The 19,419-nt window shown below is 37.9% G+C and overlaps 1 protein-coding gene and 2 long non-coding RNA genes across 5 annotated transcripts in view; 2 read left to right on the top strand and 1 right to left on the bottom strand.

The window, feature by feature from the left end:
* Positions 1-3,395: 3,395 nt before the first annotated feature.
* On the top strand, positions 3,396-6,426 carry LOC148733427 (uncharacterized). The gene is made up of 2 exons (XR_015999854.1): positions 3,396-3,774; positions 3,892-6,426. It is a non-coding gene; the product is annotated as an uncharacterized LOC148733427 (long non-coding RNA).
* Positions 4,644-19,198, bottom strand: LOC148733426 (uncharacterized). The gene is made up of 2 exons (XR_015999853.1): positions 18,868-19,198; positions 4,644-5,011 (listed from the first exon to the last, which is right to left on the bottom strand). It is a non-coding gene; the product is annotated as an uncharacterized LOC148733426 (long non-coding RNA).
* Positions 10,321-19,419, top strand: part of LOC111332340 (voltage-dependent calcium channel type A subunit alpha-1) — a 50,475-nt gene continuing 41,376 nt past the window's right edge. For 2 of the 3 annotated variants that reach the window (XM_088756534.1, XM_088756533.1), the window contains exons 1-4: positions 10,321-10,712; positions 10,984-11,088; positions 11,223-11,362; positions 17,546-17,649. In XM_088756534.1, coding sequence (XP_088612660.1) covers positions 10,509-10,712; positions 10,984-11,088; positions 11,223-11,362; positions 17,546-17,649 — 553 coding nt within the window. In that variant the 5' untranslated portion in view covers positions 10,321-10,508. The remainder of the gene's footprint in view (positions 10,713-10,983; positions 11,089-11,222; positions 11,363-17,545; positions 17,650-19,419) is intronic. The other variant, XM_088756535.1, reaches the window with a different exon arrangement.

Raw genomic sequence — 19,419 nt, 5'->3', positions numbered from 1 at the left:
CACAGTGTAAGTGAAATCGATCAGACTGTCCGCAAAAATCTTACTGGAAATTATACTGAATACTTTCGCAGGTATCACAAGAGAACGTGTTTAATATTAGTTTGCGAGGTTCGTATAAAACACAATGGTTGCAGGCGTTAATGTGTCGCTTTAAACGTTAAACGAGACGTAAGCTTAAATCTTTCTAGATTTTTTGTTTGATTTAAATTTGCTCTAACTGAAACTTTGCCAATCCCGTGAAGTTATTTCGTCGCACGGGCCCGGCAGGTATGTCGAGCAACTGGCGCTTACGCTTACGTACGTAGCTTTCTGTTCGCGCCAAAATCTAATCTTCGCTTTGTAGTAAAGTCTTTCACAATATGGCCAAGATTGCAGAGAACGTTAAGTTCGTGGACGACCTACAGCAAGCGCTTAGAGAAAGCTTAGCTGTGTTTCCGGTTAACGAATTGAAATCTGAACAAAAACTAATCGTGGGAAGGAGAGTTGTTTTTGGACAGATACCGACGGGGTTTAGAAGGAGCTTAATCTTTCAACTGCTGCCTGGAGTGTTCAAATTCTTTAGCTCGGAAGGCCACGGATTTTCTCCTAGACCCTTGGTCATTGTCATTTCACCTCTTTTGTCGATTGTTGAAGACCAAGTTAAATACCTTGGATTAGTGGGAATCGATACTGCTTTCATTGGGGAAAACGAAACCAAAGATTAAGAAATATTGGATAAAAATGGCGGGTTTGCTTTATTGTAAATGTCAGCTTTGTGTCAGTTGCTCGACATACTTACGTGGCCCGTGCGACGAAATAACTTCACGCGATTAGCAAAGTTTCAGTAACAGCAAATTATACAAAAAATCTACAAAGATTTAAGGTCGGCACACACGAGGGGACTAGTCCCAGCGACCAGTTTCATGCGACTATTTCCTTCGTGTGAACTACACATTTCTGTGGTCGCAGGGACCAAAATCTGGTCCCTGCGACTGGTCGCACGAATTCAATCTGGTTTGAATTCGTGCGACCAGTCGCAGGGACTTGTCGCATGAAACAAATGTTTGTCCCTTCGTGTGAACTGTTTGTGCGACCAGTCCCTGCGACTAAACGGCGGTAAATAAGCCAATCACGGGTCAGTATGATGCGTGACTTCCGGTATTTGTAAACATTGCAGTTTCTATGAATTTTCCCTGAATTCTAGATTTCCACAACTGAAGAATAAAAAACTATTTCTAGTTTTGTAAACATATACAGATGTCTTGGAGCCGTTTTGATGGAATTTTTACCCTATTTGACTCTGTGTATGTTAAAGATAAAAAACAAAACAAAAACGGAACACGTAAAAGCACGAATCATCCGACTAAATAAGTGTAGTTCATTTGCGTTGATGTTTAATAGTCCAATTTTGTTTTCGTGTAACGCCCCAAACTAAGAAACATCTTTTGCCTCTTAATTTTCCTATGTTCTTGTGCAATTGAGTGCCCTCGTGTGAATACCTTAAGGGACTAGTCGCTGCTACCGGTCCCCTCGTGTAAACCCTTCAGAGACTTGTCGCCGGGATTAGTCGCACTGACAAGTCGCAGGGACTAGTTCCCTCGTGTGTGCCGACCTTTAAGCTTACATCTCGTCTAACGTTTAAGCGACATATTAACGCCTGCAACCATTATGTTTTATACGAACCACAGGCAGCCCACACAAGCGGCGTGTCTGGTCGTTTGTTCGAAATATAAAGAAATGTATGGGACAATATTGAAGCAAGGAATGTCTATGTTAAGGCTCAAAATAAATGTAAGCCTACCTCACTTACCGTGTATTGTCGTTTCTGTGGTTCTAAATGGCGAATTTGAGCGATTTGGTAGATTTTGCGTCGACTGTTACTCTACTGTATAGATATGATGAATATATGAAGTTCATATATTTTGAACTGCGGTTATAGAGCCCCATTGGTATCGGGTATGGCCCCATGGGTATGGGGCTCTGCCCCACGCGCGCTAAGCGCGCGTGGGAGCCCCGCTTATAAAAGCTTTGCGATGACGAATTTTGTTGCAAAAACTTTAATTGGAAAAAATGGCCGAAAACTGACCTTTACTTCTGCTTTCAAACTGTTCGTTCGATTTGAAAATCACGCCAACGATATCAGGCCAAACTGTACTTAACTCTTGTAAATATTGCCAATATTCAGAGGCGCGCCGTGTTTGCACCTCGTGAATAGTATTTTCCGCGAAAAGTGTTCTTGTCAAGCCAGGAAGACTTGTCCGTCATTTACAATTGCAAAGGAAATTTGCCATGTTTAATTGAGTGGACTGTAACCTCTTCTTAGCAGTGTGTTTGAAGGAAATGGCGAAGAAGTGGGGCGAGCCAGAGAAAAAAAAACGAGGGGGGAATAAGGAGAGGGAAGACAAAAGTGGCACTCTCGCCCTGTCTTCGACGCTCGTATATTTTCGCTCCCTCGATTTTTTGTTCTGCCCCACAGAGCGAGAGCCTGAGACGGAGTAGAAATCCGCTTAACAACAACTTTTTACAATTATTCAGGGCCTTGTAAAATCATTTACTTTGGTCAGAATCGTCCTTAAAAAATTTCCCCTTCTTTAATCGTTTTGAGAAAAAGACTGGCAAGGGAGCTTGGACAAGAGCGCTTGTCAAGTACGTAGAATTTGCATGTCTGCCTTTTAGCTTATTATCCCCAGGAACCAAACAAGGCTAAATATGGAAGTAACTTTTAAAAGCCTCTCACACCTGTCGTATTTACTGCAGACTCATTACCAGGGACATTGATTCCTTTGCGATAAACATGAAATGGTGGTCGTGATTTTCAAGTTTTGCGATGTTAGGTAATTCCTTTATCCTTTATTCTGGAAAAAATTGACGCCATTAATTCATTACTCTACTGCAATTTTGGAATTAGAGTTGTTTTCACTTCATCGACCTTATTCACCCACAAATTAAGTTCTTAATTGAAAGATGTATTTTTCTCGATCCATTTAGAGGTTTCCTCTGATAGACGAGAAACTTTGAAAAGTTTCAGTTAGGCTCTTTGCTCACCGCAGTTTGCCTTCTAACTTCCCATTTTCGATAAGATAAAACTAAAATTAATTTTCAATAGGCCGTACTCCTCTATTCAATTCATTCGTGGACGAGAAATGGATATATCTACTAGTAAATGAAATAATCCCACAAAGTTGAAATATCGTAACACCTAAATCTATTACATGGATGTCGTAGAACGCTTTGGAAGTGCTTAATTATCAGTTTAATTTTTGGAAGCTTATTTTGGGTGTGTTAAATAATTTAACTAATAGAACGGAAACGACTGTAAATTATTGATGAAACTCATAATAACTTCCCGCCCTGAAACCTGGCATTCTGATGACAAAGCAATAGTCATTTGCTTTTTTTTTTAACAAATAGATCCTATGGAAACAGGGAAGTCTCCTGAACGAGGACGACAGAAAGGCAATTGCTCAATATTTACTATGTGATGGACGTTTACTTCAGATGAGGAAATTCGCTGGGAAAAGTGGGTAGAGAGATTTAGTCTATCGAAGTCTAGCGTAGGATACGATAGCGAACGCATTTTGCGCTTGCGTTTCCTTCTTCTTCCCCGTACTCTATTTTCTTCGCCCCACACATTTTATTCGGCCAAACATCGTGGTAACTCTGGTTACGTGACTTCCTTTATTTACAATTTACTTCTAACGGGATATCACAGCCGCGATATTTACCAGCTCCGCGTAGGCGTGGACTACACTAAGGTTACGCGGGGCTTGTGCATGACTGAGGAGACGATCGTAGGTAAGAATAAAGGCTGATAGTTTCGAAAGAAACTGTTTGGGGCTGCGTCGGTGGGAGTAACGAAATAATTTGGATATATCAACAAAGTTGAAATGGTAAATTGGCCACCGTAATGAGGTAAGAATAGCCTCTTCCAGGCGTTAAGTTCGTAAAACGGAGCGCGACAGTTCTCTGCGAAGTTCAAACAGAAAACTGAAGAGATTCATGTAGTTGAATGTCTTCAATACAAAAGCTAACCCGATTGTTTCTTCACGTGAATCTCTAAACTAGGATGATTCAAATCATGGCACTGGTCTCGATATTTTAGTATCTTAAATAAAAGCTTCTCAAAAAATATAAATTGTTAACGCTGAACCCGCCTTCATTGAGGCCCACCAGTGTCGATATTGTGGCAAACCAGTGCAAGGTCGAGGTTAAAATGTTCTTAAAGTGAACCAAATATAATAATTCATGATATTAGAGCGATCTTTCCAGTACTGTACACCACTTGCCCAGAAGTGAAAATGAGGCCTGGAAAAAACTCAGACCTGTACGGGGTTTTAACCCATGACCACTATGACCTCATATGTTCACACACTTATTTATTATTTTTATGAAGAAGAACCAACAAAATTTCCAGCTCCCCGTTGGCTTATAAGCCGAGTCTCGCAAAAGTCATGGGTTGAAATCCCATAGAGGCCCGCCTTACTTACTCAACTGCTTAAGTGGTGTTCCATACTGTAAAGATCGCTCTCTTATCATTTCTTAATTTGCAGTTTAGATGAATGATTTTCATAGTCAGTCATTTATAGGAATTCAGTTATAAAACAATTGTAAAACTGCACGGAGTCATAACAAAACAAAAAAAAAAAAAACAACAGTAACGAGAATTTCACTGTGTAACATCTTTAATGAAACAATTTCTTTCCACCATGACTATTCCCCTTCATTACATCCTGTCGAATGATCGACCGATTCCCATCGGCTTGTACCGCGGAAACTCATTGGACAGCGGTAGCTAGCAGACAACAGCTGACAACGAGTTAACCTCCATGAGCGGTGATGAACGAAATAAGAACCATTTGGACTTCCCTGCCTATAAAGAGACGCGATGCCCCTCCCCACAGGGAGGTGGAGGGTAGGCGCGGCCGAGAGGTGAACCGATCCTCGTAGCAAGGACCCTTATTCATTTGATTCGTTCATGCCATGGATACAGGAAGACTGAGGAGGGTAAATGGCCAATCAAGCTGGTTATTACCTAATAGAAAGAGAGACGAGAAAGACAAGTTATAAATCGTCAAAAGGCTACCATCAAAAATAGTGTTTGAGTAAATGCAGAGTACGAACAAGTTTTCTCAAAATCGCGCTTTAAAGGCGATAGCTCGAAGGCGAGAAGTAAAAGATTCAGTTTGAAGCTGAGGGGCCTAAGGAGATGTTCCTTACATCGTTCGACTCGTGCACGTCACTAACGAAACTATCGCGTAATTCCTAAAAGGAGAGCTTCATCGCAAGCAAGAGGGAATGGAATCTCTTTACCGCTAGATTACGATAACGCAGAAAGAAATAGATATTGGAAAACATTGGGAAAACATTGGGACAACATTGGGTTGAGTTGCTTACAACCCGATGATTAACCATGCCGGATGCTTCGTTAGTTTCATACAATAGAGCATTTAAAACGATCTCAGAGGCGATTTTTCTTCTCTTAACTTCCTCTTCTGCCACGTACTGTGCTTTGTTCACATTGGCTGACTGATCTGAAGCCTGACAGAGGTAAATTAACAAGTAATTTTGACTCTGCTAACATTACACACTATTCAGGCCAGTCGTGGTTGTGTAAAATTCAAATATGGATCTATTCAGAGCTGCACAGATGGCAAACGGAGTGATGCCAGAAAATTAACTCAACAACAAGGAACGAACGTAAACTCCAAGAATAACCGAGAAAAAAAAAAAGGAACTCTAATTTGGTATCAATTAATTTATTTTCCGCATTTCTGGTTATTTCCTTAAAAACTATTTCGTTACTAACAATGGATCTTTGTCAGAACTTGAAATATGACCAACGTCAGAAGCATTAGAACCGACTACACCGTGACAGGCAAAATATTCTATCGCTAATAATTAGGCACCCAAAATTAACACCGGCTTAAATTCCAGACAGGTACACCCCATTTCGTTCTCCTTTACGTCTCTCTTGTCACAATTCCAAAACAAATTGAAGCAATTATCTTAAGCTGGCGATGACAAAGAGAGGAAGAGTAGAATAGATTTCATATTAAATGCATAATAACAAAAGCACCTGCTGAAACAAAATAATGAATATCTGGCGTGCGTGGACAATTTTTACGGACGAGGCGCCGATGAACACTTACCCGGAGCCGTGTAAAATGTATAAATTGTTAAGAGAGATTGCTATTTTTCAAGAGAGCAAAATGAGTGACGGCAGAATCATCTGCCATTAAGGCGCCAAGGGCCACTAATTCAGGGATTCTTCGATTGCCTGGTTTGACATTAGCTCAAGAACAATATTCAAATCGACTTTGAAATTATTCTGAGGCGCTTAATACCTCAGTGTTTTAACCAGCTAATGAGGTAAAATTAAAAGTGCAAACTATCGAAGAAGGGAAAATTAAAGTTGAATATAATTTCTTGAATTAAAGAGACTAGGAATACTAGGGCTTTTAAATTCGCGCAGGTCGAAACGTTCCTCTCGTTTCAACGAAAATTATTAAATTTTGCGCGAGTCAAATAGGTACGAAAAAGCGCATTTTGTTTCCACTCACATTGAAATCATCTGACGAGAGAGAAAGAGGCCAAAATGCTACTCACTCTATATCCTTTTTGTTGAAGCTACCAAAGAGAATTGCACATCCAATTGAGAGAAAACACATTCAACATTCAACAAGATAATATACAGAATCTTAACAAAGATCAAACTAATAAATTTAGTACATCGTGCCACAGTAAAACCTGTATTGCGCGAATCCCACACTAAGCGGACACCAAACGAAGTCCCTACTCCTGTTTTTTTTTTCACATTTACAGTAAAACAAACCTATATCCAACAAACAACCTCAGTGAGTAGACATGAACCCTAAAAATTGAGTCGTTCATTGACGCAATACTCGTTCTAAGCCGAAAATTCAAGAAATTTTTCAACAACTCCTCTCACATTTTGTATCAAATTTCTTAAAAAAAGAAAAAAAAGCCATAAATAGAGACGACACAAACAGGAAAAAAGCTCGAAACATTTGAATTAAAGACAGACAGCCACGTAGACGGTTTAAGCATGTTATTGTTGTGCAATTTGCTCAGACATAAATACAGGTTAACTCGCAATTTCCAGAAGGTCAAGATCCAGCAAACCGTAGAAAACAAAGAAAAAGACAAACCTATCAGCTGTGGTGTTAAACTGACCAACCATCAAATTCTCTCGACTACAATAAAACGAAAGGTATACGGGCTAAAGGGAGAATTGACAACCGAATCGTGGGATTTAACGGCACATTAATAGAAGGCATACCGAAATTATGCCGGTGACTAGGAGCCCAAAACACCATCGTTGGAACGTATGGAGGGTTTCCATGCAATTATATATTTCAAGTTCCTTTCATCACTGCAAAATCAAATTTATGAAGCGTACAGCACATAATCGCTTTCCGTCCACAAAAACAAGGATTCTGTCCTAACAATAAGATTGCGTTCTTCTGATGAGAGAAATGTGAAAATGACCGCAATCAAAAGTGTTACCCACAAAACAGGAAAATAGAATTAAATACAATCCCAGACCGCAAGAATGCACTAGAATATTTCCAATTGGTATTTCTGTCAAACCACTCGTTATGTTTCAAATGCTATGACTACATTCGTTTCCAGAAATTTCAAAATCACATCCAAAGTGATCTTGCTTATTGGAGTTCAATTTTCTCCATGGGGATTAAGAGCTGATGTTTTCAATGCTTTCTTTAGTTACTTGTTCATTTAATTGTGTTTTGATTATAGTTTGAAGCTATGCACTCTCGGGTGGGGGAAAATACGAGAGATTGGCGATCGTAAGAAAGAAAAACGAACTAACAGAATGCATTTTCATGCCTTTAAGATGAAATGAATTCCCGTTTGATACACATTTCGGTGATAAAGCTTATTAAAAGATATATATATATATAACTGCAGACAGTGCACACTGTTTCGACCTATGTGGGTCTCATCAGTGCAGTGCAGACACTGGGCCAAGCTCTGGAATAAACCATTGCCTGGGCGCTACACTTGTGGGACCAAGTGCAGACACGTTGCCATGCGAGAGTGCTCAAATCACAACTAAGGTGATGAGCTTCGCCCGATATATAACTGCAGACAGTACTGTTTTGGCCTTCTGGGCCTCATAAGTGCAGCATAGTTAAGTGTACAGTAAGGTCGACGTAACGAAGAGACCAACTCTTGACTGTTCTGGACTAGTTTAATGGACGACGTTTCGGCCGTTCGGCCTTCCTCAGGTTAAAAGTTAAAAACTAAAAAGCTACAAATTAACTGCAAATTCACGTCGAGACACTGTATCCTGTGAATCCTCTTACTGGGAGTTTATCGTTAGGCATACCAATTTTACACAGCCTATATATATATACACATACATATATTATAAACAACAACAATACAAAACAAAACAAGCCACCACCGAGAACTATTACAAAGGCATCTGAGTGAGAGATCAATGAAATAAAAATATATTAATCCTTATGGCAGAAACGCATCAAACATTTCACTTGCAGCGAAGAATGTGAGTAAATAGCTTACGAAGTTTATTAGCACAGCGACAGGGTAGAAAGTTAAATAAATGCGCACAACAAATACCAAATAACTATTGAAATACCTATTCAAGTTGTGTAATGAACTCGAGAGAAGAAATATCTAGTCTAATTTTAAATTGGCAGTATTACACCTGCGACACAACGAGAGCACGACGCCATAGCAGAGAGCGTTCGCTTCATCAAAAATCAGGCTGGCGACAATCTGTTTATGCTATGCTCTTGTGCGTCGCGTTTTTGATAAACGCTCATTGTTTCCAGTTTGGATTGAATAATGATGCCGAGAAGAAAGCGTTTGTAATTGAGTATCCGGTTCCCATGCTCGATAAGCCCCACGCGCGAAGAGTGTTCGGAAGTGAAGGCACGAGGCAAGCATAAGAATCTCCCTTGTAAGTTGGCAGAATAACAGCTGTCAAGATTTGTATTCATAATTCATAGCGGTTAAATTAAAGCAAGACAGAAGAGAGATAAATTAAACTAAGACATCCTAATGCAGAGTTGTCACTTCAATTCAGATCGGAGATGGATTCTTGAGCGCAAAAAAGAAAGAGCGCGCATCGACAGAGAAATTGCCCAATTCTCCACACTCGCAAAGCTGCCTCGAGGGTTCCCAAAATAATTCGATTAAAACAACCAAGCTTTATCATGTTGTGAAAGCATAAATATTGCAAGACTTCGAGAGACGCTTCACTCTGTTAAGTCGAAAAAATTTTGTCAGTATAGTGCAGCGATGGAAGTCCTCGTCGCTCAAGAATTTTTTTTTTTCACGATTCTAGGTGCTGTTTTGATCAGGCCAGGCCCCGCGGAAGAATTTTTAAACAATTATGGCGTAGTAAAATTCAGCGCTAGTGCGAAGTTCTCGCTGCATCACCTGCCTGCCGATTGTAATGAGTAGGAATTAAGAATCGAGGGACTTGTTGATGTTTTTTTTTTTCAAGTCAATATGCGGAGCATATCCTATATCCTACTATCCTACTTCAGCCTTAACTAGAATACCTTAAAATGCTAAGCCTTAGCACAGGAAAAAAAAAAAAAAACCAAACACGGACAACGGCAGAAATCACTCTGGAACAGAATAGAGAAACTGTATCACTAGGGGAAAATCTTTCACGAGAAAAATATTCAGTACGTATCAACAAAAAAAAATTGTCGAAGAATGATGTACTGACACATCGCTTAAGATTTTTGCCACGAACGGCAGCAGTTGTCTTTCCTAATATTGCAACAGTCTCCACGAAAAGGAGAAAAAAACTTTTACAGAGCGAGGCAAGCGAATGATCTCAGAGGATATTTAAAAACCTCTCAAAGAATCGCTGATATGTTTATAACTGAAGATAAACATATTCTTCTTAAACGCAAAGTACTTAAACACTTGTGGATCAATGCCGATGGGCTGAAAATGTAACCAGAATAAAACAATAAAAGAAAAGAAAAAGGGTACGTTTTGGATTCGTTGAAATTCCGCCCACTGTAACATGTGCGGGACGTCATTTTACACAGGGCTGCCGACTCTTAGGGAAACGGTATCTATAACGACAAAAAAAAGATGATTTTATCAAGAGAATTCGAACAAACCGAAACAAAAGGTCTCTTTTAGTAGCTGCTGCTACGAAACAGATATTTGGCAGAGATTTGGAAACTTGTAGCAGGTGTATCAGAGTGAGATTTGCTATGAGAGCGTTTTTTTTTAATGTCATTTCACACCCAAACTAGTACCAGTGGAAGTCACGTGACCCGCCTGAGTCGGCCTCATTTGATAGGCCACTTGATTATAGACTCGGCTTCTAATTAGCATATGGTGTCAAGGCAAGAAGGAAACCCAAAAGCCCGTGTATGATTGAGTCGCTTCAAGGCGGCTAGGAATTCAATGGCTGGAAACGAACTTTCGTGTCGTGCAAGCGCACCAAACGAGTCATGAATAACGCTTGAAGACAGCCTAAATCAAGAAAAATGGCGGATAATCGAAGGCCGTCCTCAGTGCCGTCAGAGGACTTCTATAAAACGCGTATGGCCAACTCGGCGAACGCTTCACGCAAGTCTTCGATGCAAGCTGGTACCGAAGCGCCGAATATCGTGTGTGCAGACCGATCGCTCTTTATCTTCACAAAGGAAAATATCATTCGAAAAGTTTGCCGCGCGATCATCGAGAGCAAAGTATCCTTTGATGCGTAAAAGCGTTTTGTATAAAATGTTTTCGAAGCCTTGGCGTTGTCTGTTAGTTTGTTGTCGTCTGTTGCACGAGAAGAGCGTGCGTGTTGGCTATTGCCCTGTGAGTGTCTAGTCTTGTAAAGTTTTCTCTAAATTTTTCCTGGACAATTTTCACTGTGCTGGTGGCGTGGCTCCGTGTGAACAGTTTTTTTTTATGCTCATTTTAGCGTTTCTGTGAGTTTGTGTTCGTATCATATATTCCTTAACTGAAGACAAGCCTTTTGAATATTTCATTTTATTGACCATCTTTGTCAATTGCATCCTCCTTGCCGCTAACACTCCACTGCCGAATGAGGACAAGTCCGATCTTGACATAAAACTAGTAAGTACACATCTTCACCGATAACTTCTCTGCATTACAGCGGAGCTCAGAACCGCTCGCCGCTGTTGCCCTTGATTGTACGAAAGTTATTCAGTCACTCTCTCTCACTCTGTTATTTTCCTGTCCTTCTACAGGAACAAGCCGAAATCTATTTATTGGCAATATTTTGCTTAGAAGCTCTATTAAAAGTTATAGCTCTTGGGTTTATATTACACTCTGACTCGTATCTACGGAACGGATGGAATGTCTTGGATTTTGTCGTCGTTGTAACAGGGTATGTCATGATGATGTATACAGTGTGCATGTGTTTATACCTACGCTGAATAATGCTGGGTTTTTTTTATTCAGCCATGTATGTAGATGTAATTTTCACTCGCGAATTTCAATATTTAAACAAGCTTTTGCTGCTGTACTGTAAATCTGTGGTGAGAAGATAGTCGTCTATTTTTGACAATATATCAGGTTTCGCGGAAAGAGTGAGCTTGAAATGTACACTGCGGGTTAACGGAAGCGAAACTCGTATGGAAATATTTCAACTTGACGATTGAACTTGGCACAGAGCAATTATAGGAACTATACAAATGACAACTAAGCATGCTATGCGGATCGTTACTTTATACACTTCATGCCAATCGGTTGCGTGTTAAGTTCCACTAAACTAGGCGACTTAACTCGGACAACTTGCGCGAGTTGGCGACACGTAAAATGGTCGAAGTTTTAACAGTAAGGAAAACTCGCTCAAGCGAAACACATCAACAAAAGCAGCCCCCAGTTTGGTCACGCTAGCGAGCCTGTCTATTCCAGACGACCTCATGGCAGCACTGTTGTAAAAAGTTGCTTCTGTTCTTTTTAGTTTTGATTGTCTGCGTCAGACAACTTTTACAAGAGGAAATTGTGTTTCCATTACGCGATTATCGTTTCCCTGCTCATCCTAGCGGGTAACAAATTTCGATATTTCAAGGTTTCACGCGATCTTAAATCCTGCTAAAATGTATCTACGATTAAAACCGAAATTTCATTAATTGCCCAATTCGCTATTATCCTAGACAGATCCTTGTTTTATTGCTGGATTTCAAATGACATGGACTAACGCAGGAATTCCGCAGCGCAACAACTCCTCCACGCCAAAACTCATCGCCGTTAAATTATTTAGCGTCGCTAGAGTAAATAGTCATGTTATAAAAAGTCAAAACACAAGTGCTAGCACATCCATTACACGTAGGACCAGCTATTTGCTCAAAATCGAAATAAATAGTTAAATCACGTCTTAAAACGCTCAGTACACAACTCAGACCCGGCGCAGGTATTTAGCAGACCCCCAATTAAACTGCAATATCAAATAAGGCAAGAAACAACTCTAAGCGGGATTTGGAAATAAAATTCAAATCAGAGAGTATCGACGAACTAAGCTCGCAGTTTCATCTCGCACAAGAGGATAACGCGCAGTTTTCCTTAAGTTTTCCGTATACCGTAGTTCAAATATCACAAAAATGTCATTTCAAGCCAAAATTTTTCGTTAAGTTAACAGATACTATGACCTAAGTCTTACATGACATAACTCCTCGCCTACGCATTAAACATGACTCATCCGAGAATAATTTTCGCCGAGTAAAATTTTCCACGTAGTATCTATGGTAACATAGGTCGTCGCAGAAGAGGAAGACAAATTAAAGAAAGGGAAATGTTGAGTACAAATGACCAGATAGTTTTGTAAACTTTTCCGGAGTAAATAAAACCGTCGGATAAAGCGCGATTGAAACTAGAAAATTAACACTTTGGTCAGAATCTCGCTCTAAATGGATTAAATACCAATCGGTTAAACTGGCAGTCAGACGTGAAATTTTAATTGAAGTTTGCTTTAAAAAGCCAAGGGGCAGACCGATATTGCTGTTTCCTGCGGCCAAATACTTCAAGTTTCGCTGTTCTCTCCTTCTAAAACCAATTGTTTGCAGAACGGGTAATAAATTATTTAAAGCCGCGGGGAACTTGCCAGGGACGCAGTTTCGGCACTACACCTGTCGAAATCTCGTCGGGTTACCCCGAAAAACTGCCATTTTACCGCCAAGCTGCGCCTTTCTCTGGTAATTTACTACACGAGTCTAAGAAGCGAAAGTGAACAAAAACTATGTTTTACTAACATCATGGCAGAGTCCACAGTTTCTATATTTACATAACAAAACTATTTTACATGGAGATATGTCACATTGGCTCAAGAAGACCCGTGACAAAGACGCGTGCTTATTTTAGTTCGCATTTGCATGCTAATAATTGACGTTAAGGAAAAGACAATAAACAAATAACTGCTAGTTTTTCTTCTGTAGGAAAATGCCGACATCTTCGAAGTTGTAATTGTTTCGGCGAATTATGAAAGCTCGCGCACTGTGTTTTAACTTTTCCCTAAATTGACACATTCTGCAGAATCGATTCAAGAAAGAGGATTTTATCACCAAAATCGTCTGTGTTACAGTATTCACAATACCTTGGACAAGTTTTTGTTTGTTAAACTTATAAACCGTTACTTGAAAGGTGAAAGAAACACGATTGCATACTGCAATTTACTTAAACAAGTGTTGTGTGTAATTCCACAAGCGAAAGTATTCGTGTTAATGATGGTTCATGCAAGGGAAATGAAACATTCAAACCTGTAAGATGCAAATCATAAAATCAATCTATCTAACTTGGCTCTACTGAAGAATACGAGTTCACATCTAAACCCAGCTCTACACTTGATACAAGATAAGAAAACACCTTTAATGTGATAAGGAAAATATTGAACATTTCTTTTTACAAACACAAATACTGATGTAAATTCATTTGGTAATTTGTGTTTTCTTTACTCAAAGAAAGTATCTACTCTGTGCCACAGCTTGCTTAGACACACTATTGGCCAAATTTTAAAATCAAACCTTCCATCAAATTGGGAAAAAAAAACAAATCAGAAACATCACCTTTCTTCCTTTTCTCTTGTGAGAACAAGTGAAAACCTGTACTTTTAATTTCAGGTTGTTATAGCAACATGCAGTTAAGTTGGCAATGCACACAGCAATAGCTTTAATAGCCATAATTATTTTTAAACATTATCAACAACTTTGCAGTAATTACAGAGAATGTTTCCTTTAGCTGCTAAATAATGACTCTTGTTTTAGTTTTTTTTTATTATTATTATGAGCAAAAGAAAATCGTTATATTAGTTTTACCAATACGGTCTACTCTATTGTATAAGGACTATGAAGACTGACACCAAATAATTGGTTTTTGCCTGAGTGATAAATTGCCAATGAATTCAAAATTACCAATTAAAAATAATTATTGACATTTTCTGACAACACATTAATTATGTCACATTACATGTGTTCAATTAAAATCCTTTTGCAACAAGCAACACAGAAGATGGCAGAGAAAAAGAAAGAAAAAAAAGAAAAAACATACATCACATAAGAAGCTGTTAAATGGACTGTTCTGCGCACTTCGCAATAATGACACATTTTGTAATAACCTATGCATTTTCTAGTGAAGGCAAACTACTGTAGGGGCACTGACATTTAGTAATAATATTCAGTCTATGCAACATGACATAACATCTTGACACAAATTGTAATAATCTCAACTTTGTCACAAATTACAGTGTGTTTTCCCATATAAATACAAAACTTTTAAAGGTGTGTCTTAGAAAAAAAATATGCTCAACAAAATTGGTGTACCATTTTGCACATAAATTATGGATAGATAGATAGATAGATAGATAGATAGACAGTTTATTTGAAAAACATTGTAACCGAAGGTTGAATTACGTATTCATTTACAAATTTAAGAAATATCTAAAAATGGCAACATACTTTTAAAATATTCAAAATTAGGTAACATAGATAGAGTCAGCTTATACAAAGTGTGTGTAAATGATGAAAGATAAAACTATCATGGCACCTGTTCGTACGAACCACAGGTAAATTAAAAGCGCGCTTTTTCCTTAAGTCCACCATAGATGGGCATGTTATCTATTGAAGGCTTGGCTTTATGAACACTGCTAAACAAATACCAAAGTTTCACCATAATTTCAGAAGGTAAACTTTATAAAGCAAAGAGACAAAGTCAAGATAGGCAAACCAATTCACATCAAAGATCTGTAAGCTTGTTCTCGTAACTAGGTCTGTGCAATCTTCTATTAGCTAGTGTTGAGAAACTGGTTTTATATCAGAACAATAGTCTTCAGCTGACAATTTTCTCATCTCTCATTACCTGTCTATCAAACAATGTATCAAACTAGTCAGGAGAATTTTTAACGTACATTGAATACCCTTTTTTTGGACATGAAAGGATCAACTAGCAACTGATTTTTCCCCAACTCTTTCATTCTCAAAATCTCATTGATAATTGTTCTTGCTGTCTACTGCACAATTCTTATAATGTTAGTTCAGAAAACTTGGTATTAGATCAAATTAAATCCCCTATTTGATATTTTTCATTATTCTCGTCACTTTTCCACTTGAGTTAAGGAGAAATTGTCTGGGTCACTCATGGGAGTTTAAGTGTCAAACAACTTCTTCTGTCAACTGACCATTACTAACAGTGGTACTTCAAGATAGTTCTCAGTCACCAACACCAGCAGTTGTTTTGCTTTAGATATGGTGAACAATTGCATAAATTTACCAATTTGCCAATTTCTCAAAAGAAAATCATGCAGAGACATTTTACTTGAAAATAAGACAGTTTTACCAATGGTTTGTTAGCAAATCAAACAGCAAACACAGAGTACTTCAAATTCCTTTTGTATACTTTGAGACACTCCAAATTTCATATTACTCAAAAGACACAAAAAAGTACAGTTGCACATCAAAATTACTGGTACATTTCAACCCTCAATGTTAAAAACCATCTCACATCAATTGAGTAAAAATGGCATATGAATTCTGTTCTTACAAGCTGTCATTCTGGTCAACACAGACTGTATTTCTATCGATTTTTGTTGATGAATGATACATATAATAAGTTCAAAACAACTAAACAAAATAAAATTTAACCCAAAAATAATAATTTAAAGTAAACCATAGCATGCATGGTATCTTCTTTTGAGTTTCAAATTATCCCTTGGACTAAATTTTTCCAAAGCAGTTTCATTTTCACTTTACATTCATTATTTTCATAATTTGAAAAAATCAAAAAAAGAAAAAAAATCAATTAAAGTGAATCTACAAAATTTTGATAGTCTTAACATAATTATATCATGGCATTTTCTCCATGAAGGTTTACACCATTTATGATCATGTATATAAATCACATCATACCTTATAAAGATAGGCTGTCACAGTTCTACTAAAGAAAGATAATGAATTTACAGCTTCCACATTTAGAAAGAAAGCAAATGTTAAAATTTGACATAAGTGACTGATTGCATTTATGGTTTACCTATCACTCCTAAGATCTCTTTCATAATTCTCCATACTGTGTGCCGTGCGCTACTTATAGTTTTGGTGCTAGGAATTTATAGTGTTGAATCACATGACAGTACCCTAATTGATATCTTTCTAAATTCTTCCTTGATATTGCAGGGCTCGACACTAACTTTTCAACTTACTAGCCAAGTGGCTAGTGACATCTTAGATGTTTTTAGATGTTACAACAATTTCAGTTTGTTTACTAGCCAAACTGGCTAGTGGAAATTGAAAACCACTTGCCAAAACTGAATTTCTACTAGTCTGTGGCTAGTGGGCTACTGTTAGTGTCGAGCCCTGTATTGCAAGGAGAAAATATTTTTTTGGTCACTGCTGGGAGTGAGGGGGATGTGTGTAAACTACATGTATAAATTAACAGCCACAATGAGGGAGTGAAGACATTTTAAAACATTTCATGATGGACACAAAAAGTCCTGTAATTCAATTCACAAAGGGATAAGAAGCTTCAGAGAAAAATGTGGGAAAAGTCCACGAATCCACTCCAACTCCTTTAGAAGCTGAGAAATTCATGCATTCATTATGACAAACATTTCCAGGGAAATAGGGTGCTTACTGCCAAATGGCTTTTAAAGGGATAATTGTGGTTAAGAACAATGGTTCTTATGCTTTAAAACAGGTCTGAAATAAAAATAGAACATACTTTTTCTACTGGCCAGGGTAATTTTAAAAGAGTGATTAGTCACTGGGTTGTTTAACCCTTTAACTCCAAGAGGTGATTACCAAGTAACTTTTGTCTACAATATACATAAATTGTCCACAAAACAGGTAATGAAAATACTCAAACTAATCAGGTAGAAGTTATCTTGATCTAACACCAAATTCTTGTAACTAATTTACAAGGAAATGTGTAGGCAGTTAGAGGGGAGAATTAACAATCAGATCTTGGGAAATGGGGGCTTAAAGCAAGTTTGAATAGCTAATGCAGCTACCATTATTCATTTGTGCCTGTAACTCAAATTGCTTTGTACTGTATATTCTAACTTTGTAAAACTGATTTTTTACTTCAGCCTTTTGAGCTTGCCACAACTAAGCCTTGTCAATGCTGGAATGCTGAAGGCTCTGAGAGCTGCAAGAGTGCTGCGGCCACTGAAGCTCGTATCAGGCATTCCAAGTAAGTCAAACACAGATTTGTGCCCTCATTCACAAAGTGTTATTTTCCTCTTACTGTGAGTAGTAACTTATCTCTAGGCTACAGTAGTTATGTTAATTTTACATTTAATAATGATTCTAGAAGAATCTGTAGGTCACATCATTTATAGCAGTTAGCAAATTAAAATATGTTTTAAGCAGAAAAAACCTTAAGAAATTTCTTAAGCTCGAATATTTAGTAAATTTTATTGTAAGTTAGCATTAAGGTCACTAATATAGAGAAACTTCTGGATAGTTATTTTTGAGTTTACTCTTTGTTTACCACTAATTTTCAGTTGAGAAATTTCACTGTTAAACAGTTAAACAACATCTATAAGACATCATTATGCTATGAATCAACTACGTTTTCTCCCGGCAATGGCCAGCTGCAAAGTATCTAGCAAGAGAATCTAGCTATTCTCTGTTTAGTAATCTGCAGAAACATTTTAATTTTGGAGGCTTTGGCTCAATACACTTCTCTCTATCCATTAAGAAAGCCAAATTTAAAGAAACAAAAATTTTTGTTGGTGAATGTGGAAGAGAGAGCCTAAAGATGATTATGGAGGAATTCTGACTATTTGTGGTTTAAACTTTATCTCAACCATGACTCTCAAGAATGCAGTCTATTTTATTCAACAAATTTAGGGTTTACAAATTGTTAAATCAAAATCTCAAGACACTGTCATGTGATTAGAGTTTATAAGCTAATCAGATTTTTGAATGCAGTAAAACATGAACTTGAACCAATTAATGCTACCCGACTTTTATTTTTACTGAGTAATCCTAAGAGAGAGAAATATGTCAAGTGATGAGTTAGCCAATTTGCCCGTCACACTTAGTTGGAATAGCTTCTGTGAATGCCTTGTCGCTCAGACTTTCCTATTTTTGATTCTTAAGTTATTTTCATACACCAATAGCTTAAATGTAAATTACCATCCCTAAAATGTTTCAAACTTTAGTTCAAATATTGGCCTCGCAAAAATTACGATAACAATCAAATTGCATTAGTGCACCTTCCTTGTGTGCACAGGTGTGACGGAAAAGTTTGTTCTGTTGTATACACAAAAACAATAAATTAAGGTTAAATCGATAAACTAAAGCCTTTTATTGATTCAAATTGGAGTAGACAAGATGGCGTGTTTGCCAAAATTGCTCGTAACAGATGGAAATGAACAACAAAAAGTACAACAGAAGTACTTACCACGATAATTCGCAGCGGGATTTTACATCTTTTTCCGTGTTTTTATCGAGCTTTTCCGATTCTATTGAAGCATAGTGGAATTCAGTGTCACTAATACTTGTTCGATGCCTTGGATCGAGAAACAGATGGCGAAAATATCACTGCAAATTCCTGTGTATCGGCATGCAAGCGTCATTTGAATGTAAATCCGAGAAACGCGAGAGACCCTGGGGCTGATACGAAACAGCAGTGTTGTACAGCGGAGATTCAACTCGCCCAAAATGGCGACCTAACTAACCATCGCTAAAATAGTCCATTTTAGCTTTTGAAAAAATATTGCTAAAATTTGTTACATATTTCTTTGAAAACATTGCAACATGACAGAGATAAATGCACAATTCTCCCTATTTAATGTTATGGACTTTCCTTCATTCAACTTCACAACAGACAGTTCAATGATTTGTATTATGTGCACACCACATGATAGGTTAGTGTTGATGATTCTTTCGAAAGTGCATTTTTTTTTTCAGTCTCGCTCTAATATCTCTTAAATCTATTTTTAAGCTGTTCACA

The sequence above is a fragment of the Stylophora pistillata genome, chromosome 4 (genome assembly GCF_964205215.1).
Source record: "Stylophora pistillata chromosome 4, jaStyPist1.2, whole genome shotgun sequence".
NCBI classification, from domain to species: domain Eukaryota; kingdom Metazoa; phylum Cnidaria; class Anthozoa; order Scleractinia; family Pocilloporidae; genus Stylophora; species Stylophora pistillata.
The sequence above is the reverse complement of the archived record's forward strand: the minus strand, read 5'-3'. Positions and strand labels throughout refer to the sequence as shown.